At 38.3% G+C, this 23,222-nt stretch overlaps 1 protein-coding gene across 1 annotated transcript in view; it reads left to right on the forward strand.

Moving 5' to 3' along the window:
• Positions 1-23,222, forward strand: part of LOC308198916 (uncharacterized protein) — an 802,411-nt gene that overhangs the window by 365,383 nt on the left and 413,806 nt on the right. Inside the window, exon 8 of the mRNA XM_080602160.1 lies at positions 15,253-15,343. Coding sequence (XP_080458286.1) covers positions 15,253-15,343 — 91 coding nt within the window. The remainder of the gene's footprint in view (positions 1-15,252; positions 15,344-23,222) is intronic.

Below are 23,222 nucleotides of genomic sequence, written 5' to 3' on the forward strand. Positions count from 1 at the left end.
AGTACAGGGGGACAATCACCTCCCTAGCCCTGCTGGCCACACTGCTTCTTATGCAAGCCAGGATGCTGTTGGCCTTCTTGGCCACCTGAGCACACTGCTGGCTCATATTCAGCTGCCTATCAACCAGTACTCCCAGGTCCTTCTCTGCCAGGCAGCTTTCCAACCACTCATCTCCCAGCCTGTAGCGCTGCTTGGGGTTGTTACGCCCCAGATGCAGGACCCGGCACTTGGCCTTGTTGAACTTCATGCAGTTGACCTCAGCCCATCGGTCCAGCCTATCCAGATCCTCCTGCAGAGCCTTCCTTCCCTCGAGCAGATCGACACACGCACCTAACTTGGTGTCATCTGCAAACTTACTGAGGGTGCACTCGATCCCCTCATCCAGGTCATCGATAAAGATATTGAAGAGGACTGGCCCCAGCACTGAGCCCTGGGGGACTCCACTAGTAACCGGCCTCCAACTGGATTTGGCTCCATTCACCACAACTGTTTGGGCCCGGCCATCCAGCCAGTTTTTAACCCAACAAAGCGTACGCCAGTCCAAGCCACGAGCAGCCAGTTTCTTGAGGAGAATGTTGTGGGAAATGGTGTCAAAAGCCTTACTGAAGTCAAGGTAGACCACATCCACAGCCTTCCCCTCATCCACCAAGCGCATCACTTGGTCATAGAAGGAGATCAGGTTCGTCAAGCAGGACCTACCTTTCATAAACCCATGCTGACTGGGCCTGATCGCCTGGTTGCCCTGCAAGTGCCCCGTGATGACACTCAAGATAATCTGCTCCATGAGCTTCCCTGGCACTGAGGTCAAGCTAACAGGCCTATAGTTCCCCGGGTCTACCCTCCGACCCTTCTTGTAGATGGGCGTCACATTTGCTAGCCGCCAGTCGTCTGGGACCTCCCCGATAGCCAGGACTGCCGATAAATAATGGAAAGCGGCTTGGCCAGCTCCTCCGCCAGTTCGCTCAGTACCCTTGGGTGGATCCCATCTGGCCCCATTGACTTGCATACATCCAAGTGTTGTAGCAGGTCGCCAACCATTTCCTCATGGATAGCGAGGGCCACATCCTGCTCCCTATCCCCTTCCACCAGCTCAGGGCACCGGGTATCCAGAGAACAGCCAGTCTTGCCGCTAAAGACTGAGGCAAAGAAGGCATTGAGCACCTCAGCCTTTTCCTCATCTTTTGTAACTAAGTTTCCCCCTGCATCCAGTAAAGGATCGAGATTCTCCTTAGTCCTCCTTTTTGTGCTGATGTATTTGTAAAAATGTTTTTTGTTATCTTTAACGGCAGTAGCCAGTTTGAGCTCCAGATGAGCTTTGGCCTTTCTAATTTTTTCCCTGCACAGCCTTGCAACATCCTTATAGTCCTCTTGAGAAGCCCGCCCTCTTTTCCAAAGATTATAAACCCTCCTTTTTCTGCTAAGCTCAAGCCACAACTCTCTGCTCAGCCAGGCCGGTCTAGTTTTTGGGCACATGGGGACAGACCGCTCCTGAGCCATTAAGATTTCCTTCTTGAAGAGTGCCCAGCCTTCCTGGACTCCTTTGCCCTTCAGAACCTCCTCCCAAGGGACTCTGCCAACCAGTGTCCTGAACAGCTCAAAGTCAGTCCTCCGGAAGTCCAAGACAGTGGTTATACTAGTCCCCTTCCTGACTTCGCCAAGAATAGAGAACTGAACCATTTCGTGGTCACTCTGCCCAAGACAGCTCTTGACCACCACATCTCCCACCAGTCCGTCACTGTTTGTGAACAGAAGGTCTAGCGGGGCACCTCCCCTGGTAGGCTCTCTAACCATCTGCATCAGGAAGCTATCTTCCACGCTCTCCAGAAACCTCCTAGACTGCTTTCTCTGGGCTGTGCTGTGCTTCCAGGATATGTCTGGGAAGTTGAAGTCCCCCATGAGAACAAGCGCTGATGATTTCGCGGCTTCTGCCAGCTGCCTGTAGAACTCCTCATCAGTTTCCTCATCCTGGTTCGGTGGTCTATAACAGACCCCCACCAGAATGCTTGCCTTGTTGGCCTTCCCTCTGATCCTAACCCATAGGGACTCAACCTTATCACTCCCAGCCTCAAGTTCCTCAACATCTAAACACTCTCTAATATAGAGAGCCACACCACCACCCCTTCTGTGCTGCCTGTCCCTTCTGAAGAGCCTATAGCCAGACATTGCAGCACTCCAGTCATGAGAGTGGTCTCACCACGTTTCCGTGATGGCAACCAAGTCATAGCCTTCCCGCTGCACGATGGCTTCCAGCTCCTCTTGTTTGTTACCCATGCTGCGTGCATTAGTGTAGATGCACTTCAGTCGGGCCATTGCCTTCTTTCCCGGCTTTGCCATCGTTCCCCCTGACACAGCTCCAACAAGACTTCTTTCAGCCCCATCCCCCTTCTTTCCTAGTTTAAAGCCCTCTCAACGAGCCCTGCCAGCTCCTGGGCTAGGATCCATTTTCCCCTTAGAGATAGGGACCCGTCTGTGGCCATCAGGCCAGGTGCCAAGTAAAGCGCCCCATGGTCAAAAAACCCAAAATTTCTGTGTTGGCACCAGCCTCTGAGCCACGTGTTAATCAGGTGGGCTTTCCGTGTCCTCTCGGTACCCCTCCCTGCTACTGCAGGGATAGATGAAAACACCACCTGTACTCCCGCTCCATCCACTGACCATCCCAGTCCCCTAAAGTCCCGTTTGATAGCCTTCAGGCTTCTCTCATCAATATCATTACTGCCAGCCTGGACTATCAAAAGAGGGTAGTAGTCAGAGGGGCAAACCAGGTTGGGAAGCTTCCTGGCAACATCCCTGACCCTGGCCCCAGGGAGGCAGCAGACTTCCCTACGGGTAGGGTCAGGTCGACAAATAGGGCCCTCTGTTCCCCTGAGAAGGGAGTCGCCTACTACGATTACCCTTCTGTCTTTCTTGGTGGAGGCAGTCTTGAGGCATGGAGTCGGCTTCCTCACCCTAGGCATCCTCCTGGGTAGACTTTCTACCTCGTCACCCACCGGTCTCTCAAGCTCCAGGGCCTCAAATCTGTTACGTAAGGGCACCTGGGAAGGCGGGGCCGGTAGGGGGGGGCGTTGCCTGAAAGGTCGAGCAGGGACCTGTCTCCATCCCTCCTCAACTTCTAGGTCGCCTCCCTCTGCCCGACAGCGACAGGGCAGGGGGTCCACCCCCATTTGGGGTGTCTCACCCCGGTACCTCTCCTTCAGGCCCTGCAGGGAGTCACTCCACCAGTCTATCTCCCACTCACACTCCCTAATAGCCCTCAACCACTCCACCTCCTCTTTGAGTTCTGCCACCAGGCAGACCAGGTCATCCACCTGCTCGCACCTCACACACACGGTGCCTCTGCCTCCCTCAGATGGCAGCGTGATGGTACATAGAAAAACAAACCAACTGTGCAGTACTGTGCAGCTGGCTCATCTGAGCTGAGGGAGGTTCCTTTAAAATTCAGACATGGTAATTGTGTGGTCTTGAGCACGCAAACCAACTCCAGCCAGGCAATGAGAGAATTTGATGTGCAGCCTTAGCAGTTCCTATTTATTTAAAGATTCTCATAGAAACACATGATTAAATAGCTTAAATTTTCATGACTGTGAAGAAAAGCTTATTAATACAATCTCAGGCCTAAAGATAAATGAGAAAGAGCTCTTAGGTGTGCTATTTGAAAATCAGTCTCATGATCAAAGTAATTGCAGTTTTAGAAAGCTTTGTGTAAGATGACTTGTCATTTTTTGGTTTTTCAAATCTTAGAAACCTCTAAATACACACTCATGGCTTTCATTGCTGTAAGCATGCTACAAGTCTCACCAATATAACAATGAAAAACTTATTTACAGCTTAGTGCACTATGTCTAATAATAATAATAATAAAATCTTAAAATTACAGGAATTTATTCAAGACTTTTTACAAGGAAGTAAGTTTTTCACTGAAGGGTCTAGTTGTCTAGTCATTTATGCTTAAGCCTAATTAATATATTAACCAAGCAGCCCAAGTATATTAGATGTGTACCAATTTTAAAGAAACAGATGTCTCATTATTATTTTCCTATAAACCATGTTTGTAGCAGACTGTAAGCTTTGTTTCTTCTCATCAAAATGTAATATGAATCAGACAACAATGAGGGTGATTTTTCAAAACGAATTGTCCATGTTATAAAAGTAAATGGAGTGTGTAGGCCAACTTCTTATAAACTGCCAGAAAATATTGATCTATTTATGTAGGGAGCTATCACTAAACTGCGATCAGTTACTAAATTGATACGGTAGTGTAATCCCAACGGAGGTGGTCCCTTCCTTCATCTGTTTTGAGGTACAAGATTATAAAGGTAGTTAAAAGAATCCCAGTTATAAATTCTAGACCAATTTCTTTGTGTTCTCTTAACAAAGAAGCCCTGCCCAACACTGATTTCTGTAACATAGAAAATCTGTCAGAAAATGCAGAAAAAATAGCTGAATTGAGTGCAGCCAGTTATAGGCAAACAAGTTAGAAATTGCACAGTGTTTGTAAGGCAGATGTTGTGGTTTAACCTGGCAGGCAGCTCAGCACCACACAGCCATTCACTCAACCCCCACCTCCCAGTGGGATGGGGGAGAGAATTGGGAAGAAAAAAAGTAAAAACTCATGGGTTGAGATAAATAAAGTTTAATAGGACAGAAAAGGAAAAGTAAAAATAATGATAATAATAGAATGCCCAAAGCCATTGACGCACAGCGCAATTACTCACTACCTGCTGACCAATGCCCAGCCCATCCATGAGCAGTGATCCTCCCCCCATCTGGACCAAACAAATAGTATCGAGACCACGTAATCAAAAGGCCATGGCCATTTTAATGTAAAATGATAGCTTATTTGGAATGCTACTAGATCAGCTGTCTTTAAGAGTGTACTTTAGAATTTTTAGAAATTAAATGATTTAAAATTAGTAATGATATTTAATTAACTGTATTACAGTCATGAAAATGTGGCAGCTCTTAAAAAAAAAAACAAACAGTTTTTCAGCTCTTCAGAGCTTTAATGCTCATAATGTTCTTAACCACTGTTGCCTTCATTTTATTATCTTGTAGAAACATTGAATTGGAACATCCAGTCATAATCATTTTTCATTCAAATTGATCACAGCTTTGAAATTTGTGCTATGAAAGTAATCACATCATAAGAAAGATGAAAAATTAGGTCACTTGAATAAAAGGAAAATTATCACACAACTAGAACACATTCGTATCTCTTCTTGCATACAGTCTTTCAGGCAAAGTTGCTCATACAGCAATTTCATATTCATTTGAATGTTCTAAGTTTTAATGAATTATGAATGATATAGCTGCTATTGCCTTACACAGCACTTCGAAAAATGTTTCTAATTACAGTGACCTATGACAGTTCTCATTAGTTTGTTACTGAGCATTCTCTTGAAATTAGGCATGTGACAGAGTTCAAAAAAAAAAATTCATAATGGAAAGTATTTATTGTCACAATGAAGTAAAATTATCTTTTCTAAGTGAATAATTCATTTCTGATAAAAAGCAAAGGAAGATAGCTTTTCTGGAAATCAAATTTCCAAAATTATGAAATTGCAAAGCAGGAGTCTAATAATAGAAGTGCTTAGGTCCAAGGCAATTTTGCCGATGTCAGCCCCTAGGAGGAGTGCATAGAGAAAGGGTGATGTCAAAAGAAACTGCGTCTTTCATTCTGTGTAAAACTCTCCCTTCAGAGCTGGCATGAAGGAGAGCTCCTCTGTACAGGCCCAGATAACTGAAAGGCAAGATCCCAACAGCCTGGTCCCCAGTAGAATGAGATGACAAAGCCAAAGATAAAAGTACAGAGCAATTTATACATATCAAGATATGGTAAGAAGAGTGGCTTTGCTCCCGGACAGTCAGAGTTTTTAAAGCTGTATTTTTTGCTAGCTAATTTTGTGATTTAAAGAATAGATATAATGCCTTTTGTTGCATTTGTCTAACTGCAGTGCATATTAGATTGTATGTGCTGTATTTCTGCAGACTTGAATGCTGTTGATACGCTGAAAACTACATATTAACTTCTGACAGCTTCCTCAAACCTTATATACACATATAGCAGAAAAGCCTATATTCCTAAATAGATAAATAAATAAATAAATTTTGAATAGAGTTGAAAAGAAGAAAGAAAAATTTCAAAGCAACCAAAGAAACAAACAAAAAAAACCACCTCGAAACCATTCCTTAAAGCCCCAATTCTTACTAGTTCTCTGTAAAATGAAAAAGGGATGACAATTCTTGCAACTTTTAAAATTTGAAAATATCTTTCTTTCAAGGTTTTGTTGGAGAATAGATTTTAAAGGGGGAAGAGATCCTCCATAGGAGAATATTCATAATGGAGTTTGCCTGTTATTTATTCTTTAATTATAATTAAATATTAGAGAGAGAATTATAAAGGAAGTGTGAAGAGAATTATAAGGGAAGAGAATTATAAGGGAAGTATGAAGAGTAATCAGTAATATTTTTCTACATTCCAATGAAACAGAGATTTTGTATTTTTATATGTTCTTATAAGGACTCTTTAATATTATTGTGAATTTTTGGGCACTACATTTTATACTGAGCCTTTGGAATTTATCCAGGGAAAAGAATAAGAACTGTTAGTGAAAATATAACATATGAGGAAAGATTTAAAGAACTAAGTTTTGAGGAGGAGGAAAACATTATGAAGTTCTTTGATAGCCTAAGAGTAACATAACTTTTCTTATCACAGTTTTTTTTTTTTAGTAACTTTATTTACAACATGGGTTTATTGTACTCACCTCAGAATGAAGGGGGAGGCAAAGAACAAGTGAAGTATTATATGAAGTGTTAGTACCAACCTTGGAAGAAAATAGCCAAACTGCTGTTACAACAGGTAAGAGCAGAGTGAAATGTCCAGGCCATGGGAAAAGAGAGGAAGAGCAAAGAGAGATAGATGCAGTCTTCTGTGTCCTCTAACCAGCTGTTGTGTCCCTAAAGACCTTTCCTGCCCACCTCTTTCGCAGTAAAGTGTCTCCTCTGGGGCCAGGCGAAGCGGGAGTAGCCTGCAGACATAGTATTTGTTTTGTCTTGCCCACCTGTTCTTGTGTTTTACTTTCTACGCTATTTTAAAATGCACTTAAACTAGTAGAAAGTCTTTCATTATTGTCTTGCTCTTAACTGTGAGACAGATAAATGGAATAACATGACCTACAAAGGAGACTTATAAATCTAGTATTAAATTAACCATTTAAGTTATGTGGCACAGCATTAAATGAAACATGAAGCTGATGGTTTGTTTGGAAGAAAACTCAGTCAAATTCCCTTGTTTATGTGCTAGTGGTAAGCAAATTTCATTTTCTTTCTACAGCTTACCTCTTTATTTAAAGAGTAATACTTCTACTGTGGTAAGCCACTTTGTGATCTAAGCAGTCACTTGTAACTTTTCATGATTGCACACTGTTCATTGCTTCCAGATCCTGACCAGGTAGCAGCTAGCATACCCTCACAGGAGTCAGTGGAATTACACTTATGCATACTATTTGAAGTTTCTGTCAAAAAGCTACTTGATGTCTATCAAAAATCAAAGGAATCTGATAGCAGCTGATAAGTATTGCATTTTCTCACTGTAATCATATTCAATTGTTGAATTTTAAGATAACCAAAAGGATAAGAACAAGGCATCTGTAAAACCAGTAAGATATCAAGGTGCTACGTAGAATAATATGGTAGAAGAATATCACTGTATTATATTCGTTTGCATTTTTAGAAAAATAGCATCAGTTTCTAGGTTGAATTATCATTCACATTTAATCACAAATAGGCTTTATTATTTAATATTACTTTAGCTTAAGAGACTAATCTGAAGATTGTCCAGAAAAAAAAACAATTGTTGCAGACTTTCTGTATTATCAATGAATTCAAATATAATTCCATTTTGTCTAGATATGCCATGATACCATGCTATTGCTCCTGCCTTCTCATCATCACCTTCTCTGGTTAGGAAAAAGCTAATCGGAGGCTGAAATGTGCTAGCTGTCCAAGTATTTCCCATTGCATGCTTGATGAGTTGTCTGTCTAAAAGGACAGGGAGCTCTTTGAGGAGCCAACACTACGGACAGATGTTATTAAAGGTAAAGTCAAACTTTAAAGATGAATAGCTACAGCTTTAGGTGAATATTCAAGTCCTTTTATTGAAAAGTTAACCCTTTCATAAATTAGAGTCTTTCGCATATAAAGATAAATACATTAGCACATAATTTTAAGTTGCTTTGTCTCATCCCATGGCAGGGCACTCAATGGTAACTTTAGAATAACTTGATCTGCCACTTCTACCAAAGGAGCCTTGAATGCTATGTTTTGAGGCTGATTAGGACTTTTCAGAACAGTTTCCTGACTACAAAAAAACTTACTGGCATTCAGTCACTGGCTTTAAGACCTAGTAGCTACATCCAGCTGGCCTACAGCCATCTTCTTTTACTGAATATTTCTCTTTGCTCTGATTAGAATGTTCTAAAAGAGAGGTAAGGGCTGTGCTAGGAGTTTAGCAGTGCCACTGATAAGGGGCCCCGGACTTGGTTACTGGCCTTCCTTTATTTATCAGTGCCCATGTGGAGTTATTCACCCTTACCCCTAGATTTGCTCATATTTCTTGGTATCATTTGAAATCATCATCAACCAGTAACCATTTGAAAACTTCTCAGCTATGTCTGCTTTTCCTTTCCACCAAATCCAAACCTCTTTCTTTAAAAGAGCTCTGCCCAAAGTGGGGCTATTTCTTATAAAGGTACATCATTCTGCTAGAGTCAAAAACAGTAGCAGAGAAAGACCATTGTATTAGATTGGCTTTTTTTTTTTCATTGTTCTTTTTTTGAGTAGTCTAACCTCTCATCATTAAACAGATAAATAAAATTCAGAATTACAACAAAAAAGGGGAGGTAATAACATGCCATGATATTTTCCATTAATGGGTAGCATTTACCCAATAGCTTAGATTAATACAATGTTTCTCTGTCTGTTTTCTATTTCACATTCTTACTGTAAGAATATTTTATATCTACAGACCTTAGAAGGTCTTGGGGTTATTGCATTTTCACATACAGAAGCTCCATTGTTTTATTCTGTCAGTCAGTGCTGCAAAATGCAAATAAAAAATCTTCCAGTTTCTACTCTTGTTTTGAAACTTCTTGTCTTTTATAATAACATCATCTCAAGATGGTAAGAATTGGACTGTAGAAATAAGCACTACTATCATCAGTGTTTGAAGCAATACCTTAATCAGTTTTTTGTTTTGTTTTGTTTTTGTCACTCTCTGCTGTGTAATTTCCCACATCAAATACCAGGAACATTAAGTGTGTACTTGTTATATGGAAAGTGTATCACAGAATCACAGAATCGTCTAGGTTGGAAGAGACCTCCAAGATCATCTAGTCCAACCTCTGCCCTAACACTAACAAGTCCTACAGTAAACCATATCACTAAGGGCTACATCTAAACGTCTTTTAAAGACCTCCAGGGATGGCGACTCAACCACCTCCCTGGGCAGTCCATTCCAATGCCTAACAACCCTTTCAGTAAAGAAGTTCTTCCTAACATCCAACCTAAACCTCCCCTGGCGCAACTTTAGCCCATTCCCCCTCGTCCTGTCACCAGGCACGTGGGAGAATAGACCAACCCCCACCTCTCTACAGCCTCCTTTAAGGTACCTATAGAGAGCGATGAGGTCTCCCCTGAGCCTCCTCTTCTCCAGGCTAAACAACCCCAGCTCCCTCAGCCGCTCCTCGTTAAGACTTGTTCTCCAGACCCCTCACCAGCTTCGTTGCCTTTCTCTGGACTCTCTCAAGAACCTCCATGTCCTTCTTGTAGCGAGGGGCCCAAAACTGAACACAGTACTCGAGGTGCGGCCTCACCAGAGCCGAGTACAGGGGGACAATCACCTCCCTAGCCCTGCTGGCCACACTGCTTCTTATGCAAGCCAGGATGCTGTTGGCCTTCTTGGCCACCTGAGCACACTGCTGGCTCATATTCAGCTGCCTATCAACCAGTACTCCCAGGTCCTTCTCTGCCAGGCAGCTTTCCAACCACTCATCTCCCAGCCTGTAGCGCTGCTTGGGGTTGTTACGCCCCAGATGCAGGACCCGGCACTTGGCCTTGTTGAACTTCATGCAGTTGACCTCAGCCCATCGGTCCAGCCTATCCAGATCCTCCTGCAGAGCCTTCCTTCCCTCGAGCAGATCGACACACGCACCTAACTTGGTGTCATCTGCAAACTTACTGAGGGTGCACTCGATCCCCTCATCCAGGTCATCGATAAAGATATTGAAGAGGACTGACCCCATATTGAAGAGGACTGGCCCCATATAATGCCGTCTTCCCTCTGCATATCACACCTTTTCTCCAAGCTATGTAGAAATGCTGCTACATTTTGATCTGGCAGTACAGTGCAACTGTTGCACAAAAGAGCCATAGGCTGCTTCTGTCTGACTCCACACCGTCTACAAAAATAGGGAAATCCTTGCAATGGGGGAACATGCTGAAAGAGGTCTCATGCTGGGCATATTTCCACTATATAAATCATGTGCAACTTAGCTTGTGTTTGAGTTCATCCACCTAGAGAATAGCACCCTTTTATTTTTCAGTCTTCTACTTCAAGAAATGATACGAGAAAGAAATCAAATGCATGCAATTCTTAGCTTCTGCATGTTTCTTCCTCTCAAATCCACCAAACCTTTTTTCTTGCTGTCAGACCAAAAAGGAAATTGCTCTATATTATTTTATCCATCATGTACCTGAAGTGGCCAAGAGTAATTCATGTAAAAAAATATGAAAGGACTATTTGCCTTAGGTAAGAAACCTACAAAGGCATAAGGAATAACGTGCTGAACTTCCTGCTGAGGGCAGTTTATAGATCTATTTATTTATTTATTTATTTTAAGCTTATGGTTGCATGTGAAAATAATACTCTGTTTAGAATAAGGTTTCAGCTGTGAAGTAATAATGATCTTTTTTTTACAGGTTTGTAAAAATAATCTCTTTGGGATATTGTTCTCATGATTAATAAATTATAATCATCTTCTATTGTCTTACGTGTCTTGCACCTTAGATGAAGTGTGCAGAAATCACCCTTGGCAAAGTTGAGCTGTTGTCATATGTGGATCTGAAGCTCCACCTTTGGCTAGGAGCATTTTAGAAATAAAACAGGAAGCAAAATAAAAATAAAATGTTCTCCTGAGGGGAGCATCTCTCGTCTAGAAATGTAAACAAGAATCAGATCCCTGAAATGCAGTCTGTGTCAAGATTTTCCGCTAAACAAATGGTGGATAAGCTTTTCCTAGCAGGAGACATTTTCATTGAATCTCATATCAGAAATAAAACATTTCTTAACAACAACAACAAAGTAATAAAAAGAAGAATTTGTTTTGTTTAAGAATGAAAAAAAAAATTTGAAAAACAAATTTGAAAAAACTTAGTTGAATCCATATGTATTCTATTGTGCAGTGTTACTAGTATGTTTTCTACTTCTCTTTCCTTTATGGCAGGACGTCTTTTATCATATATACATGTTTCTTGTTCCACCGCTAATAAGTTAAATTTCTATTCATTCTACATCCTTGCTTGTTGGTATATGATTGCCTAAGATGAAATTCATTGTTTTTTCTCTATTAGATCTTCTGGTGCAATATAATTTACCCAATAGAGTTTGGATACCAGTTAACACATTTAGATTTTATGCTGTATTCAGGACAAGTTGATCATATCTGAGGACTGCTCACTGCCAGTATTCTCCCAACTTGGCCAAAATGTAGATGTTAAACTCAGTCAATGTTATTTTACATATAGGAATAAGGAAAGCTGCATGATTCCTTGTAATCTATTAAAAAAAATAAGAAAAATAACTTGGATAAAATCTCAAAAAGCTTTGACTTCTCTGCCATATAAACCACTGTATTTGCAACTGTATTCACAAAGAGAATGTAGGTGGTGTGAGCAGAAAACATGTTAAGACAAAACAGGATACTTTTAGAAATGGTTATGCAAAATTAAGATATTGATGGTCTCTGCTGTTTGGTATTGTTTCTGTGCTGAAAATTGCTGATCCTACATCTGAATTAGCAAAAAAAAGCAATGTGAGCACTCCCTATTTACTTCAATGAAAAGTGAAGTAGTTTGGCCTAATTTACCACTAAATGTCATTTAAGGCTTCCTATCCCAAGCTGTGAAGAAATGGAAAAAGAGCTGTTACTCGTTGCTCTACTAATGGGAGACTTAAAGATGACTAAAAGAAAAGCAGGTACTTTATTTTTGGAGAGCTTGTTTTGTTTCCTTTTTTTTTTAATAGACTTTTTTTAAACTTTTTTCTGCTTTAGTGTGAGTTTTCTTGTGTTAAGGACCAGATGACTCATACAAAAATAGTAGTCTTTTCTCCCTTTCTGTTCGTGTCTTGACTGACCCACTAAGTTTGTTTCAGATGTTGGAAATGATAAAAATGTTGATATCTCACTGTGTTCAAAATCAAATCTTTTCTGTATTTCCATGACATAAAAAATCATAGTGTTATCATTTTATTCCATCTGGAATGCAACAATATACTTAAGTTGTGGGAGTCATCTGTATGAAGCTATTTGATATCTGCTTGATACCAATATTATGCAGACTTTTTATTTTTTGTATTGAGCAGCTTAAGGAAATCTATTTTTCAATTGATCTGACTAAATTAAAGTCCAAGTTAAGAATTTTAACTTTAGCCATTTATAACCTATGTTTCAGTCAACTCAGTCTTCATTAATTACCAGTTTTATCTGCTCTTATGTATTTTAAATACATTTCCATTATATTTGTGAAATTCTAGTTCCTTTTTAAATTTTAAATTTTACAGAAGTCTCCAATTTAAGAAGTGATTATTCTTACTAGTTTGTTCATTTTTTTCTTGTAATTGTAGTACTTTTTTTTTTTTTTTTTTACTGTAGTATACCATTAATACATGCTGAGGTGTGTTCACTAGCTCTTTCTGCCTTCCTTTCCCTTCTTTTTGAAGAAGATTGTATTGATTGTCTGAGTTCATTTTTGTTTTCCTGGATTGGATAATTCTGTACTCACTTTTACATGGGAAAATACATTTACATTTCAGTGGGGTTGAATGCATAACTAATTTTAAGCTGGAAATAATGAATTTCCAGGCCACTGATATATAATTGCAGTTTGTATTTTTTTTAACTTTGTATGATTAAGGATTAAGATGTGTGACTGGAAATACATTTCTATTCTCAGAAGTGTGATCAATGATCCTCACCTTTTTTTCTTTAAATCAGAAAACCTGTGAATTTCAATCATTGTGTGGAAGTGCTGGTCAGCATTTGCATTCCGTGAATTTGATAAATAAACATAAATCAGTAAGAATGCGTAAAATCAATTAACTAAACAAACCATGCATAGCACTCCAAAGATATAATTCTAAGTGCTGCAGATGCAGTAGTCTGAATCTCCAGTTATGTTCACCAAGATAAGCAAAGCTATTTATACATTTTAACATGGAAGGTTTTTGCCAAAGAGTAAACTTAACTTTCTGTTGAAATTAATGAGAGAATTCGGGTTCAAAATCACTCGTGTATGTTTTGATTAGTGAGTAGTCCAACAATATATGGTAATAACGTCTACAGTTATGCATAGTTCAAGATTTCAAATGTAATTAGAGAAATTTAATTAGGGAAACAAGCATAGAATTAACTGAATTTTCTGTATGCATTACCTTGTTTCCATAAATACAAATTATTATATCTGTCTGTTCAAAGAGTATTTTTAATGTTTATATGCATTCAATAGCAATATCCATTCAAAATCTATACAAATGTAGAGAAAATCATAGAGAAGCTCACAGAGTGGTAATTACTTCAAGGTGTTTTTCTGTCTGTTGTAGAGAACAGCCAGGAGACACTGATTTCAGAGAAGGAGACAGTCTCACAGTATCTAGTGGCAATTTTTGGAATTGATTCACCATTGTTCTGCATCTTAATGAAATTTGTAATACAACTGTACAAAAATAGTGTTTTATATCTTTTTAATACTAGTGCAAATGACTAAACAAACAACTGGTTAAACATAGACTGCAGATACCCAGTCAGTCTGGAATATGAGATGATCATCTTTTGACTTAGGCACTGGAGTTCCTAGTGGTTGTGCAAGGTGCTTTTGATGTCCTGAGAGGGAAGACGTGTAGTGTCCTTCTCTTCTGGCTTTAAATTGTGGTTAATTTTCCTCAGAAAAAGCAGCAGTTGTCCCTCTGTGTGTACAAATAGATGCCTGCAATGGAAATTACCTAGCAGCCGGGGCAGACTCTAGGCTAAGCCATGCTACATGCTAATGGTGTAAATAGACCGTACCAGCCGCTGCCCACCAACGTGAATCTGAACCAGAGGGGTGACTGGCAGCCAAGGAGAGCCGTGTGCTCCTGGGCTGCCTCGCAGATCATTGTCTGCTGCAGGGGAACCAGAAAGAAGCTGCCATCCTGTGCAGCAGACTCTGGGGAACTGAGATGATTAAGCTCACTTAGCCTGCCATCGGGAGGCCTGAATCTCATTGCACCACATGGAAGTGAAGTAACTAGTGTTTAGGCTAGTTAAATTTCCTTTTGAAGATTCTTGTCAGTAGCTTATGATATTGTTATAAAGGAGAGGTTTTGCAAAGTCTAGACAGTATGTCATTGAACCCCCTGCGCATAGATAAGCTATAATTTAGTTTAGCTCTTTCAGAGATAAAGAAGACCTGTAAAGATTCAAAGACCTTTTAGCATTTCAGAAAAGGAAATTACTGTCAACAGGACAAAGATGTTAAATGGCTAACTTTAACCTTTTTCTTCCCTTAAAAAAATCCTAACTCGACCTAAGAAAATTGTCATTACAATAGGACCTCAGGAATCTTTCATGTTGTTCTCATTTGGCCATTAGTTATCTATCTGAGAATTGAAGAAAAGTAGTAGCTATAAGGTATATTTCATATTTTTAAAATATTAAAAGTATGCAAGAGAGTACTCACAGAGAGAATTCTATTCCTTAGATGATTCAGTGTATTTGAGTAACAGTTCATTGCAGTGTTATTTTCAGGTAGTAGTTTCAAACATTTTAGTAGAATTCCCTCTTATTTTAAAAATCTAATTATGTTTACATCAAAATTCTGTACAGGTCGAGATGTCAGAAATGACAGATGCTTCTTAAATCTCTATAAATTTCTAACCACTGTTCACTTACCGAAACTGGTGATAACTAATACTTGCTGCAAATTAATTTTTTGTTGTAGTAGAGACCATGACCACAGCCATGCTTCAAGTTTTCACAGGGCTGGAGTAATCCCAAGAAAACAGAACAAAAAAGATGCGCTGAAAACTCAGGTAAGGAGTTTTGTTTTAAGAGGCCTTTTTTTTTTTTTTTTTTTTTTTTTTTTCCAATGAATTTATAGCTCCTCAGAATAATATCTTTGGAAAGACTTTCCTATCATGATATTGATAAGGAAGGCAGGAAGTAGCTCAATTTAGGGTTCTCAGCATGTGTACTTCATGTGTTTCAGTTGTACAGTGGCTTCCTAAGTTTCAGTGGGATACACAGATGTGTGGGGTGTGAAACCAACATAGTAACAGCAAGGGTAAGCAAACATGAAAATACTTTCTACAGGAAGTGATTCCTTCTCCATTACGTGGAGGATTTCAATAGACACGCTCTATTTCCATACATTTTCTGGTGCTCAGTATGCCTGTCAACAGGAGGAAAAGAATTGTCTTCACTCTGTGTTCCTGTCTAAATGAAAAACTAAGCAGTTTTCTACTGCTGATCTAGTGAAGTTTGAAAGGCATTAATGCTACCATTTGGATGCCCTAGTAATTTTGAATGGGAAAAAAATATATGGATGGTATGAAGAAAAAGATATAAAACCTAATGATGTTTTACAAAGGAGAAAGTGTTGAAAAGGAGCCATTCGTGAAGGTTATCAAATAGATAAAAAAACAAATAACTAGCAAACTTCATTATGAATTTCCTCCTGCTGAGGAGTAACAGGGTTTGCTGAACAGAGTCAGGAAAATAAATTATACAAAATATATAATATGTTTTGAGGCTTCTCTAGGAAAGTCTGGAAATAATCTCATTTACTTTCAATAGCTGCCACTCACCAAACTCAAGCATTCCACAAAATGCAATCAAAATATAGGCAGGAGCATAGTGCTTTGTTTCCATCGTGTGCATCAAGCTTAAAGGAGCACAGAAGTGTCAGAGAAGAGACCTGTGTGATGCTTATTACATAATAGTTTCTGAAGAACTGACTTGAGTCTGTAATAGATGGCCACAAAAATATAGAGCATTAGGAGCTCAGAAGAGCAACCATTGATAAAATTTTGTGATCGTTCTCTTCAACTCTTAAAAGCAAGAAGTTGGTGGTGTGAAGCATTAAAGAACAAGTACAGGACTTTTTTCTTCATTTTAAGAAAATTAGAAGTTAGAAGGTGAATGATCTAGAGAAGCAGTACTCAGGACAAAGGTTTGAGGGAGCAGGTGCACAAATCCTGCAGCTATTTAAACTTAGAGCAAATAAAGAGCAACTCCCATCTGTGAATAAATACTCCAGTTAATGTGTTTTACAGAAAATTTTTCATTAACCTAATATCTGCAGTTCATCCCCGTTACAGTGTATTTTCTCTCAGAGAGTTTGGTTAGGAAAAAAAAATAGAGTATTTCTTAACCACAGGGAGCACTCTGCTGTGTAGAAATGCAAAACTTCAAGGAGGGTGAGCAGATGAGAGCAATCCAAGTCACATTGCTGTGAGGGAAGAACAGCCAATGTGCCATGTCATTCCCAGGATACTGAACTTCCAGCCAGGGAGCTCATTTGGGATATTAAGCCAATCTCTCCTTACCATTGTCAAAGCCTTGCAAGGAGTCATTAACTTTTAAGATGATTTATTCTTTTCTGAACTCCAAATTCATCCTTTAAACCAATTGATTTTATTGTGCAATATCAGTTTAATACTTTTCAGGTTTGATTTCAGTGATGCTTAGATGTCTGTAATTCTGTAAGTGTATGAATTTACACCTCTGTTTGTCAGCCAAAAGTCTGATAGTCTAGTGAATGTTGGTGAAACAGTACACAGAAGACGATATGAACTCCTTCTGAATAACTGTAAAATGGTCAGAATGATCATTTAATTAGGAAATGGACGCAGCATACTTCCAAACTAATAGCAGTATAAACATTCAGACTTCTAGGAGCAGTGCAGAAATCCACCTGTCAATGCAATCTTAATTTCCCTAGACATAGGGGTTTAAAATAATTTAGAGTCTACAGTAAAATTCAATTTTTAGAATTACCTTAAAATACTTATTGCATACATTCAAACCAATATTGCTCTGGTTGAAACTTTTATTTATTTTTATAAACACACTAATTATAATTCTTTATATTCCTTTAAAATCTGCATTTTACTGATAAGGGAGGTAATCCATACAAATACAAAATAAAGAAAACTGAATATATTCAGTTAAAGTAATTTATAACATAAAATGTTTCAACACAAGGTCATAACAATAAAGACTGCTTTTTAATTATTTTTATTTTATGTTATTTTGTTTTATTTTATATTTTATTTTATATTTTATTTTATTTTTCAAGATCACAAGCCTAACTCATAAGAGTGGTTAAGGCTAGTAGACTTTAAGATGGGAAGGGCACATAACCATCATCTGCTCACACTCCCCACCACTGGTCTGGATAAAATTCCTCGCTTGTATTTGTGAGAATCCACAAACATGCACTTTAAAATATTTTTTTTTCAATTATTACTAGATAAAATATCATTCCCATAACAGAGTAATAGTACAGGAGAATATGGTAGCTAGAGGTATAAGAAAATATTCATTTTATTCTCTGATTTTTTTTAATAAATCTGCAGTAAGTTAGTGCCATTATGATCCCTTTGCTGTTTTGATTTAAATGTGGAAATCCAAATAAAGGAGTATTTTAATTAGTGTAGCAGTCTACACTCAAACCCAGCCATTATTATTGTTGTTGTCATCCTTTATTATAGCCCTTGTGACAGTGCACATGTACTTTATCAAGGAATGTTTTAAAAACAAGCTTCTAACACATGTATGGTGTTTCATGGGGCTTTGGAGGGAAATGTTTGAGAGAAATTGCATGAGAGGAGTTTGAGAGGAGTCTGGATGGGGGTGTTTCACAATGACATTTAGCCTGAAGAAGAGAAGGCTCTGGGGTGATCTTATTGCAGCTTTTCAGTACTTAACAGGGGCTTATAAAAATGATGGAAAGCAACTTTTTGCTCAGGCAGACAATGACAGGACAAGGGGGAATGATTTTAAACAAAAAGATGGGAGGTTAGGAAGAAATTCTTCACTCGGAGGGGGTGAGGCACTGGCAGAGGCTGCCCAGAGAAGCTGTGGATGACCCATCCCTGGAGGTGTTCAAGGCCAGGCTGGATGGGGCCTTGGGCAACCTGATCTAGTGGGTGGCATCTGTGCCTATGGCAGGGGGGGTGGAACTAAATGATCTTTAATGTCCCTTCTCACCCAAGCCATTTTATGATTCTATGACATTTCTCTTTAAAGTATTTTCCTTAATAAGAAAGGGATTTCTAACATGATAAATATATATATATATATATATATTGACTGGGAGCATTCCACACAAAGATATTTATTTTGGAGAGGCTGCATGGTGAAAAATACAGTATTATGTAACTTTTCTGTTTTGGTTTATTTGGACTGACCAATATGTATATTCATGGAGGTTATTTTAAATATTTTCTCAGAACTGTTTATTTTTTTCTGTATCAGGCAATCTGCTTTTCTATACCAGACATCAGTTCTCATTTTCAAATAAATAACTGCATGACAGACTGCAGTATAAAGCTCATGCAATTTGATCAGGCATTGCAGTTCTCCTCTGTTGCCACATTTATTGTCATATCTAGAGCACAGCATGCTATTAGCATTAACCAGCCATAGTCTTATATCATTACTAATAAATAGCTGCATATCAGTAAATAATGACTTCAGTTAGAAAAGACTGAATTGTTGAGAGTTTTTTCATGGAAAGGAAAGGAAAGGAAAGGGAAAAGCTCTTATTCCATGTTTCATAAGTAGGAACTGCCTTGAGCAGGCTTGCTTACTTACTTACCGTATACTAGTGGTTTAAGGGGCTATTTCAAAAGCATCATAAATGCTAAGTATATTACACACCCTTAATCTTCATAATTCTGTAATTTCATTAATATCTTGATCTTGAACTGACTCCAGTCAGACAGGCTATTTGCAAACTTGTCTGTCACTGATAGCCAAGCAAGCTATTTATCATGTTTTCCCACCAAATATGGGTTCATTTTGCTGATCTGTACAGAGATGAGCAAACATATGGGCCTGAAGTCGTTAGGGCCCTGAAATAAGACTTTGAACTGCTCTTTATTCTCACCATTATTATACATGGGGCTTGAGAGTACTAGAGTGTTTGGTATCCTCTTTCCACATAACTCTGTGGATACGACTCAGAAGGTTTGTACCATTTTGAATCTTTTCCTTCCTACATTAAATTAGGAGGAAGTCAGTGGTGAAGTTCTTGTGTATTAAAATTGCTCTTTTGTAATCAGTCATCCAGTTTAGGAAAATTCTTTCATTGTGCAGAATCTATCAGAGGTGTGATATAGGTATGTTAAGAAGGTAACCATCGGTGTGAATAAACATCTCGTATTCACCCCCCATTCTTCCGTCTTGTTGTATATGACAGGTCTGTGTTATTTCTGGAATTCATACAGATATCTAATATGAATGCTGGGGGCCGTCAGTGTCCTCACATCAAAGGAAGAATAGAATCTACTGGTTGTATCATGCCCTGTGCTAACAAGCCTGAAACAATCATTTCCTAATTACTCAGTGCTCGCATTAATGCCAGCTAGAATTATTATTCTCTGTCTCACATATTTATCACATGATTACAGTACACAGCAAATGATCATAATTTGCTAGCAATAACAGTGTATTCAAGCCAGGTACCCTTTAAGAATGTGCTGAATCTTACAGTGAATATCCTTGTATCACTTTCTTGCCATTAACATTCTCTAAAAAGTCATCTACCCTATTGTTACAAATTGTAATTATTAGGAAATAATTGCTCTGAGTAATGCATGCATTTATAACTGTAAATGGTAAAAGATGCGTAATTATATTTTTTTCTGGAATGTGACAAGGATTACTTTAAAATGCTGTTGCTTGTCTTGCTTTGATTTTTGATGTTGGCATCAAAAATTCATTTATTATTGAGCTTTGTTTGAAAGTCCTTAAGGTTCAAACTTCTTGAGATTCTGAATATAATCACAACAGATATGTGTACATCTCTTATTGCTTGGCTGAGCACAAAAGACTTAGAAGCAACCCTACAGGAAAAAATCCACTCCCTTGATGCATTCTTAAAAATCATTAATGCTTTCTGGCTAGAGCATGCAAGCAGTCATTCTAACAGAGCAATGTAATTAACGTTCTTTATAAATTAAATGTGCAAATGTGTTATGTAGTCCATAGAATCTGGATAGTATTATTTCTACTTCAGTGTAGATTTAGTTGGGAAAAAAAAGAGATTCCTAATAGCTGCTCTGTGGCTTGGGAATTTGAAACAGCTAATACTCTCCTTCAACTAGCTATTGAGAATCTGGGGCTAAGAATGGCTAAATGTGAAATCTAGTCATATATTATTATATACAGAATTAATATTTCAAAAGGCCATCCAAGCTCTTTGAGGAAAGAAGGATTTGCCATATTTTCTGTAAACTATGAAAGAAGTGTAGCTGGAAATACTTTTCTCATCACTTACAGTTTAACAGGCAGACTTCTGTGTAATGCAGAAGAATAAATTAATTATTCATGTAGCCATCATTAATTGGGAAAACTCTTTAGCAGTTGTGGGAGAGAAGTCTTGCATAATCCATAAAACGTAAAATATAGCATTCAAATTAAAATAAAATGAACAGCTTGTATGGAAGGGCAGAGTTTTTTGAATCATTTCTGCATAAGCTTAGGAAAAGCATTCCCTACCTGTCCTTAAGGACAAGGGTGAATGCAATCCATGTCTTTTGGAGAGAAAAAAGCTGGTTACTTTATTGAAGAAATGTGGTAATTCCTTTGCGTTACATATTTAAATCACAGAAACATGATTTAAAAAAAAAAAAAAAAAGTTGAAATTTAGGGAGCCTGGAAGCCTATAGAAGCCTATATGCTTTCCTTAAGATAAAAAGTGACGCCCATGAAAGTGTGATGAAGGTGTGTATGTCTCTACATGATTTCAAGACTGCACTCAAAGCAATGATCTGGGGAGAGAGCCCTACAAATTTTGTAGGTGGTTTTACCTGAAGGTATAATACAGGACCCAAAAGATGGAGCGGAGTTTCAGGGAAATCGGAGTTCATGTATACCATGTTAAAAATGACTCTAAAATAACCGGATATGTTAGTTTTCATATATATATTGTCTATATACATTGAATATAGACAACATCTAATGTATATCCTTATCATTTTAAGGTCAGTTTGTCTGTATTTTTCATTCTCTGTTACAAAACATTTAAAAATCTTATTTTTTTCTTCTTTCCTCTAGATTTGTTCTGCACTGTGTGTTGTTTTTTAGAAGTCAGTGATTTTTCTCGTCTATATCTGCAAACATTTTACAAACTGGTTACCAACATTGTAGGACATTAAATTTACTGTTTCTTGAGTTTGACTTACATAGAAGAATATGTACACCTTACCAAAATGGATAAATTTTTATGAATTGAAAGTTGATAGTTACTGACAGCAAGTTTAGGACCCCTTTTTGCCCACCCTAAATACTAAGATTTGAGAACTTATTATTTTATATAGCAACTGCTTTAGCTTTCTCTCAAAAGCTCAATTAACTGAAAAACAATTCAGAACAAGTCCAGTTAGCTTGCTGCATTTTTAACTAAATCCTAATACTACACTAATTTGTATTGCTACGTTGTTTCTTATGGAATCTTAGAAAGTAGTTTCTGAAATGAAGAAATAAGAAAAAAAAAAGAAAAAAAAAAGGCAGTCCTTTTGTCCTCATGAAACAGCAGATCAGTATGTTGGAATTAAACATTTTCCAACATAATCCAACATAAAAGAGTATTTTCAGATTTTAAAAGATGTCCTATTTTATCTTGCGCATCATTCACAGCTGATGTGGAGGCATAATTCTCTATATATTTTCTCTATGTAATCATCCTTTGGAGGGGGGAGGTATGGGATTATTATTTAAATACCTGATTTTTTCTCCTGCATACATACAACAAATCAGATGTAACAAAGTGTTTTCAATGGAAAATATTCTCCTCCCTATTTTTTTGGCAGCCTCTTATCCCTAGAAGTAAAGTTTAGCGTCTCCGTTTAACACTTTAGGCAGGATATGTTGCTCTCAATTGAAATTGAAATATTAGAATCTTCCTCTTGACTAATTTTATGGCAAACCTGGGCAAGAGATTTTATCTGATGATCTATTCAGAAGAGTTAAAGGGGTTGGGTATGATGGTGTGCATTGGCTATAGAAACTGGCTTGCTTCAATCTTTCTAACCCACTGATGAGTTCTTCATTAGATTGTGAACAGCATTACAAAATAATGATATTTTGGTCAGTGCACATTTGTGCAAGCAGGACATTACCATGGTTGAATGTTACAGGCAAGAGATACATCACAGTGAAAATCAAGGAACTGCATGCTTATTGCTTTTATTCTTGCAGGGAAGCAAGCCACACCTAATAAAGTATATTTTGCTGCTTAGAAGGGCTGTTTAGCACAAGCAAAACAGCTGCATCTGCTACCACTGACATGTACAGTGTGTGTGCATCTATGTGCTTTTATACCACGGTGATACTCCTGAGGTAGCTACAGTGTCTTTGTTACACCATCAGAATAAGAAATATACCCAAGCTAACTGTGATTAAGATGTGTCAATATTTGAATGACAAATGTCCTAGGAACTGCAAATGATTACTCCCTGAGATATTCATCTACTGTCACAGAGCAATTTCAGGGAGCATTGAGCCACTGCTTATTCTGTCTTTTGGATCAGCTAGTCTATATCAATTCAGAAGGTCTGTATCAACTGTGATCTGTAAAAGCTCCCACGATACCTTTTGTAAATAGGATCACTAACCCCAATATGCTGCCCAAATAACAAGTTCTAATAACATTCAGTCAAGCCAAATTCTCCCTGTATTCCA

Source organism: Anser brachyrhynchus (genome assembly GCF_964034855.1).
Source record: "Anser brachyrhynchus genome assembly, chromosome: 8".
Classification (NCBI taxonomy): domain Eukaryota; kingdom Metazoa; phylum Chordata; class Aves; order Anseriformes; family Anatidae; genus Anser; species Anser brachyrhynchus.